Source organism: Pseudonaja textilis, chromosome 2 (assembly GCF_049901715.1).
Source record: "Pseudonaja textilis isolate UNSWEBS1 chromosome 2, rPseTex1.2, whole genome shotgun sequence".
NCBI classification, from domain to species: domain Eukaryota; kingdom Metazoa; phylum Chordata; class Lepidosauria; order Squamata; family Elapidae; genus Pseudonaja; species Pseudonaja textilis.
Genome location: NC_141991.1, coordinates 75356396 through 75382430, shown reverse-complemented (window position 1 = coordinate 75382430; position 26035 = coordinate 75356396). Strand labels below are relative to the sequence as shown.

Sequence of the window (26035 nt, the reverse complement as noted above, 5' to 3'; positions counted from 1 at the left end):
GAGTTAGATTGGAGGTTACTTTTCTTATTGTATATGTCATTTTCTTTTCTGGACAAGTACAATTTTCTTGTCATTCTTTATTGTCTCCTGTTTTTAAAATGTAAGCTGCCTAGAATCTTTTGGAGTTGGGTGGCCTCTATAATATAAAAATAATAAGTAAGATTTGTTGGCTGAACTCATTTTTTTCAAATCATAATAAGATGTCCATTCTGTGCCAGCAGTCTACTATGCAGATAACACATACAGTCCTAGAAACAAAATCCTTCCAGTTGGCATTATCTATTTAATCCACCACTTTCATCATTCGATCCCCCAACCAGAGATTGAAAGGAAAATAAGAACGCTATTTTAGCTATCACATTCTCTAGTGTTCTTTCTTGATCCTCAAAAATCATGGCATCCCTTTGGTTTGCAATACCATTTGTTCAAACATGGATTAGCAGAAAGGAATAACTCTCAATGCTTTAGATAAATCTTGGGTGTTGCTTTCTTGATCTATGTTCCTAGCAATCAGCCAACTATTTATCAGCTATCAGAAATTGTCCTTTAATCTTGTGACAGAGCACAGCCACATCCCCTGTGGTAGGGATATACCATCCTATTTCTGTGTCTGTTCTTCTCCTGAAGACTTAGAGCATGCTTCATCAACAATGGTTAGAAAGAAGTTTCAAAGTTTCCACAGTGCAGAGTATCTTCTACATCAGTTGCTTCTGATTATCATTTGCATCACTGGGCTTGCTCCTTTGTTTGACTGTCTTCCTCTGTCAAGTCCTTCTGTAGTACCCTCTTTTTGTGATCTGCTAAGTCTTCATGCCCGCTCATCAGAAAAGTGTGGTTACTTGTTACTTTAATCTTCTGACATTTTTGCAGGTACATGCCAGATCGTTTTCAGGTAGAAATATTTTAAATTTGCTTGCCTGCTTTTGGTTTTTTTACACAAAAATTTCAATTGAGGATGGCCATATTTCATTATAATTGTCAGCATATGTGTTACATCTGTAAGGAATTTATTCTGCTGCTATTTGCAATTTATGAATGAGGTAGGAATTCAATTATGCCACAAATATTGTAGGTCAGAACTGCAGGCTAATTTCATTTTCATTCATTTGGTTTCTTAAGTTTTTTCTTTTTTGACTCATTCACTTAGACTCTTTTGTAAATTCCACTTCGTTCTCTAAATTCTCTTGCTCAGCCTTCTTTCTCTATGGATCAGTGGTGGGATTCAAAAAAATTTCCTACTAGTTCGGTGGGCGTGGCTTGGTGGGTGTGGCTATGTGGGTGTGACTGGGTAGATGTGGCTACATGGTCAGGTGACTGGGGGTCAAAAGACAGAAACTCACTTTCTGGAGCAGGGGGTTGGACTAGATCAGTGGTTGCCAACAGGTGGGCCACGGCCCACTGGTGGGCCGTGAGAAAACTTTGGTGGGCCGCAGAGAAATCTCACCCCCAGAGCACCCCCCCAAAGCAATTAATCCAGGCTGCACAGAAACACAAGACTGTGCTACCCACATGGCCCGCGGGAACCCTCCCCGCCCACTCACTCATTACCCAGCAAACTTGCCTGCTAAATTGCTATTTTTCCTTTTTCCAACCATCAGGTGTTCTGCTGTGCCGGGAGATTTAGATTACCTAGGAAGCAGGAAATCATTGCATTTCTTGCTTTCTAGCCAGTCTTTAGATCTTCGGCTCTGCTTTTAAGCACAGCCGAACCTCCCTTAGTACTGAAGGTTCTGTTAATCAGTGCAGACGCAAGCAAATTTGAGAGATTGAACTAGCTGATGGCAGATAGATAGATCACTGAATGATTCTGTGAGCAACTCAATCTGCCTGCCTGCTTTGCCTGATTTTGGGTAAAAGTTGCTCTTTTTTTAATAAAAATCAATATTTATATAAATATTTATAATATTTACATATAAGCCATGCCCAGCCAGTCACATGACCACCAAGATACACCCACAAATTAGGCCACACCCACAGAACTGGTTAGTCTCTGGGATTTAAAATTATGAATTTGATGGTCCCTGAGGTCCAAAAGGTTGGCAACCCCTGGACTAGATCACCTCCAGGTACCTTCCAGCTCTGGATTTCTGTGCTGTTTCAAAGCATCCTCTGAAGCTGCATCTAGTGCAGGGGTCTTCAAACTTGACATCTTTAAGATCAACTCCCAGAATTCCTCCTCCTAATCATGTTAGCTCAGGAACTCTGGGAGTTGAAATCCACAAGTCTTAAACTTGCCAAGTTTGAAGACCCTTGGTCTAGTGGCAAGATTTGTGGTCCTTCCTTCCTTTCCTTTTTCCCTCCCTCCCTCTCTTTTTTTCTTTCTCTGTCCCATCCCTCCCTCCCTCTTTCTTTCTCTTTCTTTTTTTCTTTTGCAGCACCCCTGGACACCATTTTTGGCCTAGTGGGCCTCAGGGAAGCCTCCTGGAAGCAAAAATGGAGCACGGGGGGCATGCAGCATTCCCCTGCGCCCCGTTTTTGGCCTAGTGGGCCTCAGGGAAGTGCTGGAAAAAGATGCATTTTGAAGCAAGGGAGGGGGAAATCAGCTGTGCTGCAGGTTTAGATTAGCTAGAAAGCAAGAAACCCAACAATTTCCTGCTTTCTAGCTAATCTAAATCACACAGCACAGCTGATAGTTGGAAATACCATCTCAGCTGAACCGGTAGCATTTTTTTACTATCGGCTTGGCAATTTTTTTACTACCATTTGGCTGAACCGGGCCAAACCGGAAGAATACTATCACTGCTATGGATGCTAGCCTATATGCATATATTATATATCTATGCATTTTTACTTCATTATCAGGTAGAGAAAGCAAAGACTATGCTACTGCTGCTAGACTTTCATTCTCAAATATCCAAGTGGGTCAGTCATCTGAGTTTAAACATAGTTGGAATAAACACATGTCCAACAACAAAACTTTGTTAAAAAAAAACCTCAAAGGGCTGACTTGATGGACCACTATGTCTTTTTTTGCCATTAGTTTTCTATGTTTCTACCCAACTTGAAGATAACCAAAGGGATTAGCTGGCATCAGGAATTCATCAGAGGGTATTAGGCCTATTTTTCATCCCAGCATGCCCAAATATGCTGCATGTATAAGCATACATCCATGTAAACCCATCTTTTTGAAAATATTTTACTTACTGTGTTGTACACTTCCCACTTTGACTGTAACTTTTGCTGATTCACATCAAAGCTCAATTAACATTTTGGGTAGATCATTGTAACATATATAATGATTTGTTTAAGTGATTAACTGCAGAACTCTGGGATCCACAACAAATGTGGGGTTTGATGCTTTACAAATGTCTCTTTTGTATAATATGGCGATATTCACATAACCAAATGTGACTTATTTGTTGGGACAATCCCTTTAACAAATATTTGTAAAAGTTTCCAAGAGAGATAATTTAAATGGGCAAGTTGTATTGCAGGCCTCCCTGTCTCCTCCCCCTATTTTGAATATGATCAAATATTACTTCCTCTAAAGGATAACTTTTATTTAATTGAAATTGTCTTCTCTGAAAATACAACTGGAGTAAAATGGGCTATATGAAGAATGAAGACAATGCAGAAATAAAGTTATAGGGACTTCTTTTTGATATGCACTTATTTATATGAGGATCAATGTTACTTGATATATATAAGCAAATTCTAACGATATAATTTGACTGAATCGGGAGCAAGAGTATAAGTAGAACTAAAATAAGAAATGGAATAGAATGATGATCCATTCTCTGTACTATCTTGTTAGCAGTGAAAAGTAAAGGGTTATATCTTTTTATGCTGCTCCCCAAACCAAATAATTATTCCAATATTATTGTTGAGCCTCTGCAAGGTACAGAAAATCTATCAAGCATTAACAAAAATGTAGTCATCTTGGAAAATATCACAATTATTAAATAATTGCCATCCCTTACAAGAAATGTTCTAAAGGACTTTTGTCTTTTTGTACAAAAGAAAAAGACAGTAAAATCTTGCAGGCATCCTGAAAGTTAGAGTTATGATGAGAATTTTTTTCAGTTTTGCTCCTAGGCTCCAGTCCAAAACTTCTCATGTGATATTTGCCAAGAACAATACTTTATTATTTGCTTTCATGCCAAAGAGTAAGCTTATGAATGAATGTAATGTACTGTGTCAGTAGGCATAAATATGCATTGCTTTCTTACCAAGGTCAGATTATAAACTTATTATCAAGCAATCTAAATATCAAATTTAGCGTATTCTATGACTTTTAAGAATTCAGTATTTTATGGAATAGGGACTAAAAATGGGCATTTCTAAAAAAAAAAGAATCTGAAGTACTTCTTGTATTGAGTATACAATTCAATATATTTGTGTATTTCTATCTTTAAGAAAATGAAATTTTCAGTGTTGGTCAACTGATTTGCTTGTTATATTCATTATACCTTTTTGCCTTTGATAGTAGCAAAACTAAGAGACATCAATAAATCTCTGCTATTTTCACAGCACTAACTGCTTTTTGGTTGTGTTTGAGTAAAAGATATCAAAGAGGGGATATAGGCCAGCAACAATGGCTCACAAAGATTCAAAGAAATATTATCAGATGTTTGTTTAATCTTATGATTTCTTCACATTCATAATCCTATGCTACAGGATGGGGGGAAAGGGAGAAGTAAGCCATTGTTCATCCTTTAAAACAACAACAAAATAATGACTGTATGCATGAAGAAATATAATGCCATGAAGAAAAGGAACTTTGTCAACATGGAAACCCTTTCTCTTTGAAGTGTTATGTTGCTACTTATAAGGATGTACCTAGATCTACTCAGAACTAAGTTTTTTGGAATGCATGGGTTTTATTCCTAAGTATATATAATTTGAACTTAAAGCTAATAAATTTGAAAAACCATCCAGTAAAAAAATTAAAAAGCTCACAACATGATATAGCTGGTGGAGATTCATATTCTTCATTTATGCAATACCAACATCAAATAAGTGTTCATAACGAATGTTCAATACATGCCATAAATTGAATACATTAGCAACATATGTGCTACCTGAGGAACAAATAACATATTTCAAGATATAAATTATGGAATATGCTAGAAAGCGGCAATGTCAGTAATAATGGTTGAGCAATAGGGAGACTTTAAGGAATACTTCTTGTATAGTAATCAGTCAATAGGATTAATATTCTGCTGTAAAGATATTTTTCAGATGCTAACACTAGCATGTATTTATTAGACCAACATTACTAGTAATACTATGCATATGGGAACTTTATAAAGTGTAGTGCAGCTCAGAGGTGGTATTCAGCAGGTTCTGACCAGTTCTGGAGAACCAGTAGCAGAAATTTTGACTGGTTTGGAAAATCAGCAAATACCATCTCTAACTGGAGATTTTACAGTATCCTTTCCTGCCACACCCACCAAGCCACACCCACAGAACCGGTAGTAAAAATTTTTGAATCCCACCACTGGTGCAGCTACAGTGCTTTGATTAATAATTAAATATCTTGAACTGATGTTACTAAAGCAAAGATAGTAAATCTAAAGATAGTAAACAGATGTTTAAGTGGATGAAGTTATATTAGTTTGATACTTTTGAAGGGGCAAATAAAATATAGAGAGTGAAAATGGATTAAGCAGGAATAAACAATATGCAGGAAAAATTGCAAAATAAAATTACCGGGTAACCATCTCGTCCTGACTGCCCCTGTGATATTAAATAAGGAAAACAATAAGAACAGTCAGTGGCACTTAACAGCAGCAAGAGTTCACAGTTAATATCAAAATTTAGGAGTTGATCTAGAAGACAAATTAATCTAGTAGGTTCTACCACTAGAAAATCTATATCAGAATAACAGAAAATAGGAATTTATGACAGGGGTATCTGCCTTTTAAAATTCTTGTAACAATCCTATGATATAGTTGAAATAGAGAAACAGATATCTGTACAAGACCACTATTTAAGTATTATGCCTCAGCAAACTTCACTCATCTCTATACATGACTTTTAAAAGTAAATATTTTTCCTACTAAAAGGAAAATGGATATATTTAAAAACTTTAAACAGAAATCTAATCTTCAAATATTTTAGCTAATGGAACCTTTATTTTCCCCATAACTCCACTCACAGCCCCATTTCATGAAACTCACTCTTATTGGATATGATCAATTTTAATATGGAAACAAGCAGGATTATATTTCAGTATAAATGGCTTTGCTCCATAGTCAAGTAGTTCAACTACAGTAGAGTACTCATTTATTTTACTGAGCTTTGCTCTAGTTTGTTGTCTGGTTGGCAGAAGCATCTGTGAGCCAGTAGAACTAAATACCCTTCCTTCCCTTTTTCTTTCCATTCATTATAGGTGGCCAATTTGAAACAACAAATGGATTTACAACAAATGAACACCAAGATTTAAAAAGATCTTGGATAAAATATGAGAGTGAACAACCATGTAATTTGAACCTTGACAATTCAGTTAAATTGGTTTATGAACCACTGTTGTTGGTTTCCCTAAGGCAAGAACAGCGGTGGGATTCTACTGGTTCTGTCCGGCTCTGTAGAACTGGTAGCTCTGAAGAGCAGCAGACATAGAACCGGTTCTATGTCTGCTGCTGTTTTGGCCCACCCGCCCGTCCGGGCTCTTAACTAACCTTCATTTCCTGCTTTCTCAACCTCAGCTGCTGTGTGAGGCACAGCTGTGGTTGAAAAAGCAGGAAAAAAGTGCTTTTTCAAACACTGCTTCCCTACACGCAGTGCTGCTCAGCTGTCCAGGCAGCAAGCTGACGAAGATTTACATGTGCACGCAGTGTGCAGGGAAGCACATCATAAATCACTGAATCGGTAGTTAATTCTGTCGGATCCCATCCCTGGGCAAGAACTAGATTTTTGTGTCACTGCAACACATGCATCTGTGGTTTGGAGAGGGGTACATATCTGTTGCTAGTCTGCAACCATCTGACCTATGCTTACCCATCAACCCCTTCACAGCGTAGGTATGCATCAATCCCTACGTGTAGCTGCAGACAAGTCTAAATCAAACAGAATAAGGAAGAGGCAACCACATTATCTCAATAAACCAATTTAAGTGAATAGTCAAGGTGTTTTACTTATCTGGGTATTCTCAATTAAGAGGTGAACACCCTTCTCAGAGGGAATAACCCAGCGGTGAAATGCTACCAGTTCGACCTGGTTCGGCCGAACCGGTAGCAAAAATTGCTACTGTTTGGCCGAACCAGTAATAAAAAAAAGTGTCCGACGATCAGCTGAAAGGAGAAAGAAGACGATTGGCTCTCCCACCCACCCCTGCACTTTTCTGTTCTTTATCATCTCAGCTGATTGACATGGCAGACCCTCAGCTGGTGTTTGGAAAGCTGTGCATGCATGCGTGTTAAGCGTGCTCTCGTGCACATGCATGAAGTGCGTGATCACCGAACCAGTAGGGAAACTGATAGAATCCCACCACTGGAATAACCCTTCTTTGTCTGCCTAGTGAGAGAACCACTAGAGAGTTTAAAGGAACTTTCTCAGGCCATATCTATAACCCTTGGAAAGAAAATGTGTTTTATAAGGGAAAATAAGTTAATTTTATAGACCTTTTCTGTATTCTAATATTGTACAGCTACTTCATGGGACAAAAATAGAAAAATATATCTTACCTACAGGTGAAACTTGAAAAATTAGAATATCGTGCAAAAGTTCATTTATTTCAGTAATGCAACTTAAAAGGTGAAACTAATATATGAGATAGACTCATTACATGCAAAGCAAGATAGTTCAAGCCATGATTTGTCATAATTGAGATGATTATGGCTTACAGCTCATGAAAACCCCAAATCCACAATCTCAGAAAATTAGAATATTGGGCAAAGGTTCAATATTCTTGGCTCAAAGTGTCCCACTCTAATCAGCTAATTAAGCCATAACACCCGCAAAGGGTTCCTGAGCCTTTAAATGGTCTCTAGTCTGGTTCAGTAGGAATCACAATCATGGGAAAGACTGCTGACCTGACAGTTGTGCAGAAAACCATCACTGACACCCTCCATAAGGAGGGAAAGCCTCAAAAGGTAATTGCAAAAGAAGTTGGATGTTCCCAAAGTGCTGTATCAAAGCACATTAATAGAAAGTTATGTGGAAGGGAAAAGTGTGGAAGAAAAAGGGGCACAAGCAGCAGGGATGACCGCACTCTGGAGAGGATTGTCAAGAAAAGGCCTTTCAAAAGTGTTGGGGACTTTCACAAGGAGTGGACGGAGGCTGGAGTCAGTACATCAAGAGCCACCACATACGGACGGATTCTGGACATGGGCTTCAAATGTCATATTCCTCTTGTCAAGCCACTCCTTTACAACAAACAACATCAGAAGCATCTTACCTGGGCTAAAGAAAAACAGAACTGGTCTGTTGCTCAGTGGTCCAAAGTCCTCTTTAATGATGAGAGCAACTTTTGCATCTCATTTGGAAACCAAGGACCCAGAGTCTGGAGGAAGAATGGAGGGGCACACACTGCAAGATGCTTGAAGTCCAGTGTGAAGTTTCCACAGTCTGTGTTGATTTAGGGAGCCATGTGATCTGCTGGTGTTGGTCCACTGTGCTTCATTAAGTCCAGGGTTAACGCAGCCGTCTACCATGAGATTTTGGAGCACTTCGTGCTTCCTTCCACAGACGAGCTTTATGGGGATGCTGACTTCATTTTCCAGCAGAACCTGGCACCTGCCCACACTGCCAAAAGCACCAAAACCTGCTTCAATGACCATGGGATTACAGTGCTTGATTGGCCAGCAAACTCGCCTGACCTGAACCCCATAGAGAATCTATGGGCATTGCCAAGAGAAAGATGAGAGACATGAGACCGAACAATGCAGAAGAGCTGAAGGCTGCTATTGAAGCATCTTGGTCTTCCATAACACCTCAGCAGTGCCACAGGCTGATAGCTTCCATGCCACGCCGCATTGAGGCAGTAATTGCGGCAAAAGGGGCCCAAACCAAGTACTGAGTATATAGGCATGCTTATACTTTTCAGAGGTCCGATATTGTTCTATGTACAATCCTTGTTTTATTGATTGTATGTAATATTCTGATTTTCTGAGATTGTGGATTTGGGGTTTTCATGAGCTGTAAGCCATAATCAATTATGACAAATCATGGCGTGAACTATCTTAGGTTCACCTTTTAAGTTGCATTACTGAAATAAATGAACTTTTGCACGATATTCTAATTTTTCAAGTTTCACCTGTAAATAGTCAAATATAGAAAGTAAAAACTGAAATAACTGAAAAAATATAATTGCCTCACAGCTGAGAACATGATTGCAATCTATAAGAATTTTAACATAAGAATTTTAATATGCAGCTCCATGTGGGGGGAAAATAGTATTTTAATCCAAAGCTATTATTTCTACTTTTTAAACTGAATTCAGTAAGGATATTTTAAATTTTATTTGTTTATTTATATTTTGGTTTTATTATACCAATCAGTTAATGGGGCAAATTATAAAACAACTTAAAATTATACCATTCAGAATTAGTTGACTGCTATATTACCAAATATTCCTTAAATACAAAATCTCTATTGGTCCAAAAGGGCCTGAGAAGGACATTAAAATGTCACATTTTGTACAGTGCCTACATCATTTTACAAGTTTTTCAAGTTTCTACATCATTTAAAATTGTATGTCTCATTTAAATTTTAAAATTGAATTTTAAAGCATCATATGTTGTAATTAAATTTCTAATACATTTCATATTTAAATCTGTACAATTTAATAGAAAAACATTTTTCAAAGTCCAGGGTAGCACACTTTTCTGTCTTTGCTGATGTTAAATCTTCTTTTTATTATTAACCCTAGAGGAAATTTGAGAGCCACTTATTTCATATTTATTTGTAAGTTCTGGGAAAAGCCTACTTATGGGTAAGATGACTGGCATATGCCAACAGCCTCTGCATTAACTTGATGGCAGTACAGGTAGTCCTCAATTATAATAGTTTGCTTAGTGATCATTTGAAGTTTCAACAGCAGTGAAAAAAGTGACTGATGGCTATTTTTCACACTTACAACCAGTCATATTTATAAAGATTGCAGTGTCTTAGGGTCCTATGATGATCTTTTGTGACCTTCCGACAAGCAAAGTCAATGGGGAAGCTGGATTCACTTAACAACCATGTACTAACTTAACAACCACAGATTCACTTAACAATTGTGGTAAGAAAGGTCATAAAATGGGTCAAAACTCACTTAACAACCATCTCACTTAGCAGTGGAAATTTGGGACTGAATCGTGATCATAAGTCAAGGACTATCTGTGTCTACTGTTACCTGCCTAGATTGGCTAACACACTTGGATGATAAAGTGGTCTTGTCTTATTATACCAATAGGATTGAAGCAAGTTCTTCAGATTCTCATTCCCTTTTGTATTGCAACCTGAGCATCTTTCTGCAATTTGAAAAGACGAAGGATATGATGTTTGATAAGTGAGGAAGATAAAATAGGTGGCAAATTGTTTAAATAGTTCAAGAACTGACTTTAGGAAGGCACGTTAGGTATCTGAGGATACTTATGTAGAACATATGCCTTCTACCGTTCATCACACAACTGGCAGAAAAACAATATTCCACTGTACTTATCAACACTTAAAGCAAAAAGTGCAGTTCAGTTATGCTTTAGTTGCCACCAACCTATCAGAACTATAACCGCTAGGAAAGGTTTGATCTAAATTTTTGAGAACCATTTTACTTTTTTGTTTTTTTCAGAGGCAGTCTTGTTTTGCCTTAAATCTCCAGGATAGTTCTTAATTGATCTAGAAGAGGACCAGGAACAGAGAGCTTTGTTCATATTATTGTACTCAGAATTTGTAGCTGCAGTGTCATTTCACCACGCCAAGACAACGATTTAGCAATAGATTAAAATTAAAATAAAAAAAGCACTGGATCTAATGTCTAACAGTCACCAGGAAAAGTTGCATTGTCAACTAATAACATCTGGAGTTTGAATGTGGCACCTCCCATGATTCTAGGGCAAAGGAGTGGTGGAATAGCTCTAGTAATCTGCTGTTTTTTTTCCAAGTTAATTGGATATGAGATCCTACTAGTGAAATTGGACTCTGGGGATTAGATACTCAAAATATGAGTTTTTGGATTAAAAGTCAGTTTAAGTCAGATCAATTGGTTAATCAAATATATTTCCTTTTACCATTGGATAAAGTTACAAGGTAAAAAAATGAAATACTAAACTTGCTACTGAAGTAGAATAAGGTACTTTGGATTTCTTTCCATGGGAGACAGATAAATATTTAAGCTACTCCTATATAGGCCTGTAGCTGACAATGAAGAATTGTTTGCAGGCTGTCTGATGAGATACAGATTGCCATCTTCCGTGACATTGGGAATCTTCCCTTTTTCTTTTTCAGCGTCCAAAGACATTGCTATGTGAATCAAGACACAGTAATCTAGTATATTATTATGGTGATTTTCAATTTCCCTCCATATTTCTTTCTTTTGTTCATGCAAAAAAGTAGCAAATTTAAAAAAAAAAACAGATGTATGATGCAAAGTGGAGTGAGGATTATATAATTATCTGTTGGAACTGTATTTATAAGATGCATTCGAAGTGACAATAGTTGTTCATTCCTCTGGACAGTCATAGAATGTATATAATCTGCATTTCTAGTAATTATTTCTTAAAGCTTCAGAGACTGAAATGCAGCAAGGCAATTTAACATTTATGAAAATAACAGCAGAACAAGTATATTTTTTTTTAAAAAAGTTGAGGAACAACAAAAAAGCTATTCTTAAAAGAAAAAAAGGCTTTTACTAAGTTCAAAATGGCACAAACCCTTTAGGCAAAGAAATAAATAACTACTTTTTCCTCTTTTGCTATTTCCCTACATCAGAGGGAGAGAGAGAAAGAGAAAGAGAGAAAAAGAGAAAGAGTGAAAGAGAAAACAGCATCTGGTACCAATTTCTGGACCAGACACACCTCTTCTGAAAGCCCTGTTCTTGTGAAATGAGACAGAAAGGAAAATAAATGCCTTAACTTTGTTGACTCGTGACCAAGAGTAATGTCAATTTTACTTACTGGAGGACCTGAAAAACAAAACATAATACATTGGTTATTAATTACATGGGACAAACAAGCTAAAATTATTATAATACAAAGCATTAATTTTGCGGAACAATTTTAGTATAGCAACTATTAAATGGTAATGTGATGTCATGCTATTATATTATGGAATTTTAAAATGTCTGGAAAAGAAGCATTGTCTTCATAAATGAAAAAATAAACCAAACCAAATTGCACTTCAAGTTTATTTAGTTGGAATAATATCAAAGTCAAAATAATATTTGCCCATTGTCAAGATTTAAGGCTTTCCTTAAAATAGAAGTAGTTATTGAAGTAGTTATACCACCCTTGATAGGGTTGCATATTTTTTAAAATATTTTTTCATTAAAAAGAATAACCATACTAAAAGATAATGCAAACTAAAATCCATATATATGACTCTGGGTGGCTTATAAACAGTTAAAACAATGTTAAATAGCCAACAAAAGAAGACAATTCACAGCTAGGTAGAGTAATAACATCTGGAAACAGCATTCAACATAGCCACCAGATTGGCTCAGTGCCAATCTACTCTCTTATGTCCTTACTTCACGGGTGATCTGGACTGGATAAGGCTGTTTACAGAACAGAACTCTGAACCACATTAGGTGGCCTTCCTACAGTCCTAATTGGAAATATATGGGATCATCTACTGGTAACCTTTGGAACTATCTTGAAATAAAGGATACTTTCTCTAAATAATTAAACTCCCATTCTATATTCCATAGAAGTGATGTATAATTTAATGTAGGCTCTATGTTTAGCTTTATGTCTAGCTAAAGCTGAACTGTCATCCATTCTTTTTCAAATACTGTAGTTATGAGAAAGGACAGTACAACTGATGGCCAGTGATATTGCCAAGAAGGGTCCTTAAATAGGATGCTTTATATTTACAGATTAGAGGAACTCCATCGTTCTCTCTTCTCTGTTTCTTTCATCCCAGTTCCTATTGTAGAACTTCTAGCAGGATCTTGGAATATGGAGAGAGAACAGAACCATCATAAAAGAGATATGTCAACCCAGGGGAATGGGAAAGTGTAAGAAAGAGACTCAAAATCTTTCCCCTTAATCACAATACGATGATCTGGAGAACTGCTTTAGCAGGTAGGTCTTCAAAAGTCTGTTACTTTAGCAAAAAATAAAAAATTCCCCAGGAATCCAAATGCCAGCCTCCTAGATCTTGGCATTTCTCCCCTTCCAGAGGGAAGAGCAAAGCCTGGAAGAAAAAGAGTGTGTGCTTATAGGAGAGAGGCATTTTTTATTTTTCAATGAGAGACAAGTGTAGCTGGTGACAATCACTGTATTTTGAGACAGTGAATTATACAGATTAATTGGGCACAGTAAACTGAAATACTTTTTAAACTACTGAATTTTATGGAATATACAGGGAGAAAAGAGAAGATTGTTTTTCTTTCTATCTTCTTTCTACATAATGTGTATAATTTTATTCATCTCCCAATGTTTTAAACTAACATTTCCAAATACTGTGATCTTTCCTTCAAAGAAAGTTATTCCACTCTTTAATAAAGCTGATTGCCTTTTTATGTACTTCTTTCATCAGTAAGGCAACTTTGAGATCATTGTGGTCAGGCCTACACATGTGTAATTGCACCATAAAATACTGCTTTATTTTTTATATCTGTATTAAGGATCTCCAATGCTGAACTTATCTTCATTTTAAAACAATAACGTATATTAAGATATTCTCTCAAGAACCCCTGATAGCTTGGATACCATCAGCACTAATGTAAAATTGGAAGTATTTAATGATTCAAAGTGCATCATTTAACACATGATTACATTTTATTTACTTTCATGCATTAGATTTATATCCTACTTTTCCTCTAAGATTTTAAGGTGGTATACTCTACTTCTATTTTTCTACGAACAACAACCTGTGATGGAGGCTGGGCTGAGAGATTGAGTGTCCCAAAGTCACCCAGGAGCTTCTGTGACTAAAGATAGACATGACTTTGGGCTTCCCCAGTCTTAATCTAACATTATACCATGGTTGACTCTTCCTTGACTGTCATTTACCAAGTTAATACTATAATGGAGAGATTTTTTTTATTTTTTTAACTGTTGTTCTTTCCCCTAAATAGATATTATCATCAATTCATTGACAATTTACTTCTGCCTCCCAAGAATATAGAAATAATCCAGAAAACAACACTCACAATTTGGATTGATTGATGATTATTCATGTCCCCATTAAACAAACCTGACATTTATTCTGATTCTCTGCCTTCTGTATTTGTTCAGTTACTGATACATTACTGTTTTCAACAATCCCTGAATATGAACTGCTGCCTGGGCTTTTTCTGTGGGGTTTAAAGGCAATGATATTATTTTTCATTATCGTGTTACGGTCTTAGAATGTCTCATCAGAAATAGATTCCACGGTGTTCAATTGCTCTCACTATTTCCTAAGTTTATATATGAAGTGGCACCCACAGGAACTTGCTGCTTTCATTAGAGTGATAAAAGCAGCACTATGCCATCATGTTGAAAGTTTGGCACCTTTCAGACAAGCTTACAATATCATGGCATATATAGAAAAGGGGAGGAGCTTGTGCTGTGACACTCTTTTTGCCCTTTGCATAGAGAACTACAGTCAGAATCTATTCTGGACCATCATGCTGTATGTGAAAGATCAAACATTTGGATCATGCAGAAACAAATGTATTGAGACTTCAAACTGAACAGGACTCCACAGTAGGATAAGTCTGCAAGAAAAGCAGATGTTGGGCTCCATCAACAGAATATAGTTTCCAAACAGGAGGAACCAATTCTTTGGTTTTTCCCGTACTGCGTAGAGCTCCCCTTGAGTATTGTGGTCTGTTCTAGTTGCCATGTTTTAAGGAGGATTTGGACTAAGTGAAACAGGTTCAGCGAAGAACACTTGAGGCTAAACCAATGAACCAAAATGAAATTTTATGAAAAAGACAATGAAGGGTTTGAGAGAAGAATTGGCGGGAAGATTAAAGAGAGTATTAAGTAGAATTATCCACACTGATCAGAATGGCTTCCTCCCCAATAGGCAAATAAAAACAAATACAAGAACCATTATGGATACCATATATTAGAATATTATGAAGTATACACAACCAAGACAATGGCATTGATATTTTTAGATGCCCAGAAGGCATTTGAAAACCTGAATTGGAACTTTCTTATTCAACAACTGATAGGCATGAAATTTGGTGAAAATTTTATAGGATTCATTAAGACAATTTATAACATGCAAACTGCAAAAATATTAATAAATGGGGAAAATACAGATACCATAAAGATAAATAAGGAAGTAAGACAAGGCTACCCCCAGCTCCTCCATTGTATATATTGGCAGAAGAGACTTTTTAGTACAAATTAGGCAAAACCAAGAGATTAGACGACTAAAAATTAAAAAAGAGGAATATAAACTCCAGGCATTCACTGATGATATGGTATTTATATCAGAAGAACCCTTAGAAGCGAGCCCTATACTACTAAGAAAAATAGAAGAATATGGAAAGGTGGCAGGGTTAAAAATTAACAAAGAAAAAACAAAAGTGTTAACAAAAAACTGTACAAAGGAGCAGAAGGAAATAAATTTTATAAATAAATAAATTAGGTATGCAGGTGGTACATAAAGTAAAATACCTAGGGATCTGGTTGACTGCTAGATGTTCATCGATTAAAAAAGATAACTATGATAAGTTAATAACACAAATAGTTAAAGATTTAGATAATTGGGTCAAATTGCAGTTATCACTATTGGGACGTATTTCAATAGTAAAAATGAATATTTTGCCAAAATTGTTGTTCTTGTTTCGGACAGTGCCAGTCAAGTTGGAAAAGAATTTTTTTGTAGAATTAAACAAATGTATATCTAAATTTATATGGCAGAGGAAAAAACCCAGAGTGAAATATAAATTATTACAGGATGCCAAGAAAAAAGGAGGATTTGGCCTTCCAGATTTTGAATTATATTATGATGCTGCTATAGTAAACTGGCTTAAGGATTGGGTTAAATTAGAAAATAGAAGGTTATTAGTATTAGAGGGTTTTGATCTCCAACTTTCCACCCCACATGAAGGCTGACACGCCTTCATGTGGGGTGGAAAATCTAAACAACGTTCAAATTTCCAAAGGCACCATGTAAGATATGTGTTGTTCAATGTCTGGGGAAAGATTAAAAAAACCACTACCCAAGGTTTCATTGTGGCTATCTACATTGGAAGCAGTTACACATCCAAATGTATTGGATTATGAAAATATTGTTTGGTATAAAGATTTATTATATGACACTGGAGAGCTTAAAAATAGGAACCAAATACAAATTCAAGGAGAGGCTGTGTTCTGCTTGATTGGTGTTTCTAATATCTTCTTTCTGTTTTTTGGCTCTTTTTGTATCTTGATTGGCTGGCAACATTGTGTTACTTTATTGGAGGCCTTTAGTGCAGCTTGGCTCCGGGTAAATGGACGGCTATCATTAGTTAGGAAGCTAGGTTTTATCTGGGTGCCTGGTTGGGGTGTGTTTGAGCCGGAGGTATCAGGGGGGACTCAAACACACCCCAACCAGGCACCCAGATGAAACCTAGCTTCCTAACTAATGATAGCCGTCCATTTACCCGGAGCAGAACACAGCAAACTCCAAGACCAATAAACACAGACCAAGACTCCCAACCAATCAGGATGAAGAAAAATCCATTCTGGCACAGCAATAGGCTACCCCAAATTTAAATCTGAAACCACTGTAAAAGTCTGACTCACAGATGAACACTATACAGAAGCCTGATGATGGCAGATAAGATTCTGCCAAAACGTTGCTACAACTTTAAAAGCACAATTACAATGACGTGGGAAAATACCCGAACAAAGCCGAATGCCATACATATAAGTACCCGCGAAAACTTAAGAAAACAAATATACACATATACATATACACACACACACACACACACACACACACACACACAAACATATATATACCAATAGAGAAGCTTGAGGATGGCAGATGAGATTCTGCCGAAACGTTGCTACAACTTTAAAAGCACAACTATAATGACGTGGGAAAATACCCGAACAAAGCTGAATACCATATATATATGTGTGTGTGTGTGTCTGTGTTGATTTGTCTGTTTTAAATGTATGTCAAATAAATGTTTTTTCTAGAATAAAAATTATTTTAAAAAAGAGAAAAAGAAGACTACGGTAGCACTTGTCAAATATCTGAAAGGTGGTAGAGACCTGCTTTCCATCATTCTAGAATACAAGGGGAGAAATTATGAATTCAGATTATGGGAAGAAAGATTCAAACTAAACATCAGAGGAAAACTTTTCAACTGTAAGAGCCATTTGGCTGTGGAATCAATTGCCTAGAATGGTGCAAGCTCTTCTTTTCTAAATATGTGCAAGGTCTTAGCCAACCATCTGCCAGATACACTGTCATTTGGATTCTTACATTGAGCAAGAAGTTGTACTTGGTGGCCTTAATGACCTTTCTGACCCTTTGATGTCTATACTCTCAGGATTACAGATTAGACAATCTCCCTGATGCACAATCATGCTCATTCCTATGGCTCTGTACTTGGAGTTTCAAATAGTAGACTTACAGATTTAACAGAATTTTTTTTTAAGATACCTAAATCAGCTCTTAGTCATGCAAAATAAATTGAATATTTAGTGTTCCAACATTTTCCCTTTCATAATGTTTCCAGAGAGTCTAGTCATATTAATTTCTTACAGAAAAGTACTCTTAAACATTGATGTTCACAAAACATCATAGTTTGTAAACCGTCCACTTTGTTACAATGATTTTTGATCTCTCCAAATCTTCTAGACCTTTGGAAAGACTATGCAAACAACAGAGGTGAGCATTTGGTCTGAAGAGACTAACAAATCCATGTTTTACTCTTATTTAAAAAGGCATTTTACACTCTTTTAAAAGCTTCTTCATGCTTCATTTCCTATATGATTAATTCCAGAAGGATTAAATATGGGAAAATGTGGGGAAAATTAAGGAAAAACTGAACTCCCTGGAAAACAATATAAAATGAAACGCATGTTGTCTTGTTTTTGCAACTATCTTGAAACACTAAATCTGTTTTAAAGCTGCTTTAATTCTTGAAAAACAACTGAAACAATATGTTACCAACCTGAAAATATAAATAATGATAGTAATAATAGATTATGAAATCCTATGATTTCATTACGGCCTCTGGTATGATCATGTTCTTTTTTAAAAAATATTTTTATTGGTTTTAAAAAACAAATATAAACAAGCAAAACATAAAAACATCGAGCTATCTTCCATATGTGTACATACAGTGTGCCGGTTGGTTTACAAATTGTTTTGTGCTTCCATTTTGTAGTCTTCAATTACAATTACAGTGCATATAATCTCATATTTTCAATCAAAAATTAAATATCTTAGTATCATTATTAATCAATCATTTGACTTATACTTTTATTCATTCATGTTTTACAAGATAATCATAATTTACTTAGTTTATTTTATAACAGTTCATATTATCATCCCAAGTCTATCCTAAAATCATTGTGTAGATATAAGAAAGAAGTACATCTTTATATATTTATTATTTTCTAAAAGTCTACATATTTCATTATTGTATTTTATTGTCTAACCATTGATAGAAAAGATCCCAAATTTTATAAAATTGTTTATCCTCTTGTTCTCTAATTTCAACTCATTTCAGCACATTCCAATATTTTAGTATGATCATGTTCTGATGATGCAAAGCCACAACTCTAGTGGTCTGTAAATCTTTGTATGAGAAGCTAGCTCCTGTCTTGCTTCAGGATTTAATTACACATTCAAATACAGTTACTATGGGGATCAGCAATTTACTCAAGGATGAAGAGATAACAACAGACAAGGAAAGGGGGAAAAAAGAGTCTCTGAAAAATGGACACTTGCCTGAGGGGTTTTACTTTTAACAGGAACATACAGAGGAACTGTCAAAATCCAGTCCAAAGTTCAGAGACTCAAGTCAGATTTGCCAGCCAGTCCAAAGGTCAGGGTTTCAGGAATCATAAACAGAATTACAGGAATGGCCCACTAAAGCAAGAGATCAGCCAGTTGCTTCTAATGAGGGATCATGGTCAGGGCTACCTCTTAAATCAGGCTGCAGGGCCTGTCTTTAACCAAGAAGTTTATTCCCTTGCTTGGCAAGGAGCCTCATAGAACATCTCTACTCTGCTCTCTTCTCTACTTGAGGGATGTGAGGACTGAGTGGGCTTACATAATCCTCATCTGACTGTTCCTCCTGTTCAGATGGTGTCTCCTTTAGTTCAGTCTTGTGTAATTCTTGACTTTGGCTCTCCTGAAGCTGACGTTCCACAGGAACAGCTGGAGCAGCTTCTTCAGAATCAGATTCAGAGCCTGAGTCCTGAAAACTCAGGAAATTACACCACAAGAACTCAAGAAGTTGCAACACAGCAAATGACCCAGGATATTACAGCACAAGACCAAGGATACCACAGCAATAAGTCGCACAAGGTCATCACACAACCCATTACCCAAGCCATTACTACACAGGAGGCTAATGGAAAAGAGATCAAAACACAAACGACCCAGGAGATTACAGCACAATGCAGGACCCAGGATACCACAACAAAAGAACATGCAAGCCCATCACACAGCCCATTACCCAAGCCATTAAAACACGAGAGGCTAATGGAAAAAAGATCACTACAAAACAAACGACCCAGGAGATTACAGCACAAGATCCAAGATATCTCCACAACAAAACTCACAAGGCCATCACACAGCCCATTATACCAAGATCAACTCCATCAACCAATCAAGAGGCAGCAGTGCAGCACACCAGCCCCCCCAGTATTTATAGAGAGAGGGCAGCTCCGATCACACACTGCTTGCAATGGCACGAAGCCGAAAGCACCAGCCTGAGGATGGCGAGTGCGACCTCACCGAAACATTGCCAAGATACTTTTTATCTTACATGGGAAAAGACCCGAACACACCTAGACCTACATACCTGTACCCGTGAAAATCTATGAATATATTATATACCTGTACCCGTGAAAATCTATGAATATATATATTCATATTCTTAAGTTTTCGCGGGTACTTACTTACATGTATGGTATTCAGCTTTGTTCGGGTATTTTCCCACATCATTATAGTTGTGCTTTTAAAGTTGTAGCAACATTTCGGCAGAATCTCATCTGCCATCATCAGGCTTCTGTGTTGTGTTCATCTGTGAGTCAGGCTTTTACGGTTGTTTCAGTTTTAAATTTGGGACTTGCCTACTGCTGTGCCAGAATGGTTTTTTCTTCATCCTGATTGGTTGGGAGTCTTGGTCTGTGTTTATTGGTCTTGGAGTTTGCTGTGTTCTGCTTGATTGGTGTTTCTAATATCTTCTGTCTGTTTTGTGGCTTTTTTTGTGTCTTGTTTGGCTGGCAACATTGTGTTCCTGTATTGGAGACTTTTAGTGCAGCTTGGCACCGAGTAAATGGACAGCTATCATTTATTAGGAAGCTAGGTTTCATCTGGGTGCCTGGTTGGGGTGTGTTTGAGCTGGAGGTATCAGGGAGGCCATAGAGATTGAAAAAAAGACCTGAAAGCATGAATAGAAGAGATGATTCCACCAGACTGTCAATTATTTGGAAGCCTGCACTCACAAACAAAAAAATCTCCACACCAGTAGCCAGGCAAACACCTGGGCACAAACAGATCCCCCCTGATACCTCCAGCTCAAACACACCCCAACCAGGCACCCAGATGAAACCTAGCTTCCTAACAAATGATAGCCATCCATTTACCCGGAGCCAAGCTGCACTAAAAGTCTCCAATACAGGAACACAATGTTGCCAGCCAAACAAGACACAAAAAAAGCCACAAAACAGACAGAAGATATTAGAAACACCAATCAAACAGAACACAGCAAACTCCAAGACCAATAAACACAGACCAAGACTCCCAACCAATCAGGATGAAGAAAAAACCATTCTGGCACAGCAGTAGGCTAGCCCTAAATTTAAAACTGAAACCATTGTAAAAGTCTGACTCACAGACGAACACAACACAGAAGCCTGATGATGGCAGATGAGATTCTGCCGAAACGTTGCTACAACTTTAAAAGCACAACTACAATGACGTGGGAAAATACCCGAACCAAGCTGAATACCACACACACACACACACACACGCACACACACACACACATAAATAAAAATGGACTAAGGCAAATATAGCCAATTTTGAAAACATGAATTTGGACAGGACTGGGACTGATTGAGTAAAAAGTAAAACTCCACTTAGATTCACAGAATCTAGATGTGGGGAAGGGTCATTCTATCTAGAGTTATGGAAAATACTCTATTGAATACATTTATTAGGAAGCTTCCAGCAGCATTTGTTCAATAAATGCAAAATTGAAAAATAAATAATACACTTTATATAACTATGTCAAGAGAATTTTCTTTAAATACCAAGACATTGCTAGCCTATTCTGAGTTATTCGGGAAAAGCATGCATCAAGGAATTGTCTCTAACTCTCTATACAGATTATAAAATTGGATACTCAACTTTCAACCATTGTTCTGTACGTCAGTTTGGTTTCCAGAAAATATCTTTTCCCCTGAGGAATTTAGTTTTGCAAACAGTATTATTAATTTGGAACTCACCATCTTGTCTTATTACAGCCAGCCAGCACCATCCTATCATGTGCCTAAAGCATTTAATTTTCTTTTGTTTACGTAAATTGCCATGTGTTATTTTTTTGAGCTAGACAGCTCTGCAATTAATCATTATCAACAATGAATATTTGCAAATTAATATTTAAATACTGGACAGTGGCAAAGAAACTTCAGGAGTTTACGATGGAAGGTGCTTGATTCCTATCAGATCTTTCCTCACAAAATGAAAAGGATATCTACCTGGCATATGTAAGAGCCAAACACCATCAAAGTAGGGGTGGGATTCAAATTTTTAACAACTGGTTCTGTGGGCGTGGCTTAGGTGGTGGGCATGGCTTGGTGGGCATGTAACCGGGTGGACATGGTTTGGTAGTCATGTTATTGGCTGGGTGTGGCCAACTCAATATCACTCACATCGAGGCACGCATCTCCTCGCCTGGCCTTTCATGACTGTGGGGATGCTGCAACAGTTGTAAGTGTGAAAAATGGTCATAAATCACTTTTTTCAGTGCCATTGTAACTTTGAATGGTCACTCCACACAAGCAAAGTACCAGCAAAGGAGGGGGAAAAAATTCCAGAGAAGTTCCTGAGACAGGAAGTCTAGTCCTGCCAAGAATGCAATAAGGGTTAACGGAGAGGCAGTTTCTGTAAGCAACACCAGAATGTTTCCTCCCTGCCTTCCTTACAGGATTAAGCCAGTAATTTCTTCTAACAACTGGTTCTCTGAACTGCTTAGAATGTTAACAACTGGTTCTAACGAATAGGTGCGAACTGGTAGAATCCCACCCCTGCATCAAAGACAATAAAGCCTGAGCAGTTTATGCAATTTTATGATCAAGTCTTCCTAATAAGACCCATGACCATAGAGACAGCATGAGAGATAAGTCAACAGTTGGAAAAATTCACACCTCAGGAGATGGTGGAACCCTACCAACATGATGACCCAAGATATTCTTGGTGTAGGAGGAAACCTAGTCAATCAAAGCTTAGCTAGAGCTGAACCACAGCCAAATTCACTGTATTAAGTACCATGTAACCTACTAGTAAGGCAAGCTTTCTTTCATATATCAGTAAAAATATATCAAGAAAGTCTGCCCCAAAGTAAAGGTTCAAGTAAACCACTTTGAAGCCAAAAGTTGTGAATCAGAGAAACTATTTCCAATCATTCTGAAGTTTCGGGATCTAAAGCTGAAGTACTTAAACAGAGCAAGCCTCAAACTGTGCCACAGGAATTATGAAGAGAGCACTTTTGAGGAGATGCGGATTCAAGCTAGGCACAATCCTGAGCTAGGACCTAGGATCACAGAACTCAGCAACACAAGAGAAATTAAAAGTGTAAAGCAAAGAAAGTCAACCCATCTACTTGAAAGAAAGAGACATGACTCAGTTTGTGAAACTATCAAACAATGCTATCAAAAAAGATGGCTTTGGGGGCTGACTCTTTATATAGAATAGAATAGAATTCTTTATTAGCCAGGTGTGATTGGACACAGAAGGAATTTTTCTTGGTGCAGTTATAGCAAATACTGTTCTGATTTCGCACTTGTGATTCACTCTATATGCTTCCATTGGATTAATGTGAATCCTGCCCTATTCTTGAATCTTCCTAAACTTGAGATTTGCCTCTCCAGACTCTTATGCAAAAATAAACTATTGTGCCTGTTTTTTATGCAGAATTTTGAGGTTATAGCATGTTTCCTGTTATTTTGGTAAAGATTTACAACTGCAATCAATGTTTTGAGTTTGTTGGTCATGTGACAGCAGAGAACCTATAGATAAATTCTGTGTGGATGTGATTCCACCCATGAGATCAACGGATGCAGTAATGAATTTCATCATAGATCAAATGCAGACTAGTTGGAATTAAACTACCTTCTCAATGGAAAGACTAGAAAAGAGAGTAGAAATAACATTTATTACATCATCTTACCTTCCTCTCTTTAAATATTACCAGTAAATCAATCTATTCACTCAGTTGTTTTAGACAAGGTATCTATTATCTTTCCTTTACTTAGTTGCAAATGGTTTTGGAACAGTGGAACAATTATAGATATTTACATTATTCTGTTTTATGCCAAATATATCTTGATTTAAGAAGAAACTATTTGAAAATAGAATAGTCTTAGAAAATTATAGCATTGCAGTTCATTATAAAGGGATTAACATGTTCATAGTTTTATTTAGAAAACCAATTTTTGAGATTTAATATTTAACAAAGTTACTACCATTTTCAATCTGTCTATGTTTATTCTGGTGGCATTTTTGTAGTATATTTGTACTGTAATTAGCTATAAGGAAATTAATGCTACAAATAAGTGTATTTTATAGCTTGTTTTGGCACTATTATTTGCTGTTTTAACATGTGGAGATTTTTATAGATTCCTAATCTCTAAAAACATCAATGTACTCCTAGGTCAACTGTGAAAAACAGTTATACATACTACTACTAATTTATTAATTATGTATATTTTTACATTTTCAATTATTGAATTCAATTTATTCAGTTTAAAAGCTGTTTGACTCCAGATGACCCCAGGCAGCATACAGTAGTAGTAGTAGTAGTAGTAGTAGTAGTAGTAGTAATAATAATAATAATAATAATAATAATAATAATAATAATAATAATAATAATAATAATAGAACAGTTTTGAAAAATGTGATATAGTTCACAAAAGGGACTCTTTAACAACAACATAATCGTATGGGGATTTAAATACTACTCTGCTCCAAGGCTTGGAATAATAGTCAAGTTTTCAATGACCTTCCAAATATCATCTGAGTGGGAGCTGAATGGATGAATGTCCTTTGTTGTTCTAGAGGGCAGACAGTGCAATAGAGTATACACATTTTCTAGATCTTGATAGGTTTTATCCAAGTTAGTTTTAGTTTTATCCTAAAGCACATACACTCTGCTCGGTGCTGTTGCATGGGCAGAATCAATTGTTTTCAACAATGATTTAACAACACATTTAAAGTCATATTTGGCTATGGCTCTAAACCCACTGAAAGAGGAAGTAAGGAACAAAAGAAGGAAGGAAGGATTACATTTTCAATTTATTAAGAATGAAAGGGAAAAACATAAATCTGCATTAATCCAATTTTAAAAGAAGAAAATTTCCTCTAAGAAATAGCAACTTTTTGCAAAAGATTAAATATATGACTGCAGTTGATCATGCTGCAGCTTCATGGTTATTTCACATGAAGATTTAAGATACTGAATTGATCATGCAATATCACATAAGAAGATTTTGTTTTATTTTTCTCCCTTTTGAAAGCCATTTGCCATGGGCTCTTCGAGAAAAGGTGTCTAAAAGAATTTTCTAATTTTTGAACTGATTTATTTAGATGCATCCAGCATATGTATCCATATTAACATAATTAATTAAAATCCTCAACCTTACAAAACTGTTAGAGGGAACCATAGTTTAATCATCATTACTAAATATGCTTCTGAAATATGTAAGTCAGGAGAAGGAGAAAGAAGAGAGATGGAAGAAGAAGAAAGAATGTGTGCAGCCATGAAGTTTTGAATCCTATTATGAACCCATCCTGTTCTATGTCCTGTAGATATAAAGGAGACCAAGACTGAAAGAATGAAAATTCCTTCCACAGAATTTGTAGCCTTGGAATACAGTTCTAGCCAGCATTTTAAAAAAAAGATTCAACTTTGCATTTGCTAGAATAAAATAACTAAATAAAGATCTGCAAGGAAATATGAAAAAGACTGAATAGATCGTATTGAGAAAAACAGATGTGTACTGATTTGCTATCATACAATTATTTGACTAGACATCCTTTAACTTTACTTAAAATAAGTTACAAGAAAATAAACAATTCACCATTTCTATTCCTCAGTTTTTACATAAAGATGAAAGAAAAATAGTCTGACCTTCTTGAGAAAAATCTGGGATGGAACTAGCATGTTCCATATTGAAGAAGGCTAGGAGAAATTGAATCTCAAACATCTGTTTTCAGGCCAGACAGAACAAAATCCTATGAAGTTGATCCTCCCCACTTAAGCCTGTTTAACTAATTACTTTTTGTCAAAGTCCATATTATGCACCTTCAAAACCGTTCTACATGCAGAGGCTACTTAGTTTTTGTTCGTTTTAAAAAATACAGCTATATTTGGTCTTTTGTAAGAAAACATGTGTTTTGCATGAAGCTGGAACATGTGGCTATGGCTTGGAATTAGACGATTTGAAGTGCCGCCTTCACCAGTATCAAGTGCCAATATTTTAGGATTAGTTTCAGAGGATTATAATTACGTTTGTGGAGACAAAGACCTTCTCAATGATAGCAC

The 26035-nt window shown here is 36.5% G+C and overlaps 1 protein-coding gene across 1 annotated transcript in view; it reads right to left on the bottom strand.

The window, feature by feature from the left end:
• The window catches only part of COL23A1 (collagen type XXIII alpha 1 chain), a 305935-nt gene that overhangs the window by 86776 nt on the left and 193124 nt on the right, over positions 1-26035 (bottom strand). The window contains exons 4-5 of the mRNA XM_087924342.1: positions 11943-12049; positions 5653-5679 (exon numbers count right to left, since the gene is read on the bottom strand). Of these exons, the coding sequence (XP_087780468.1) occupies positions 5653-5679; positions 11943-12049 (134 nt within the window). The remainder of the gene's footprint in view (positions 1-5652; positions 5680-11942; positions 12050-26035) is intronic.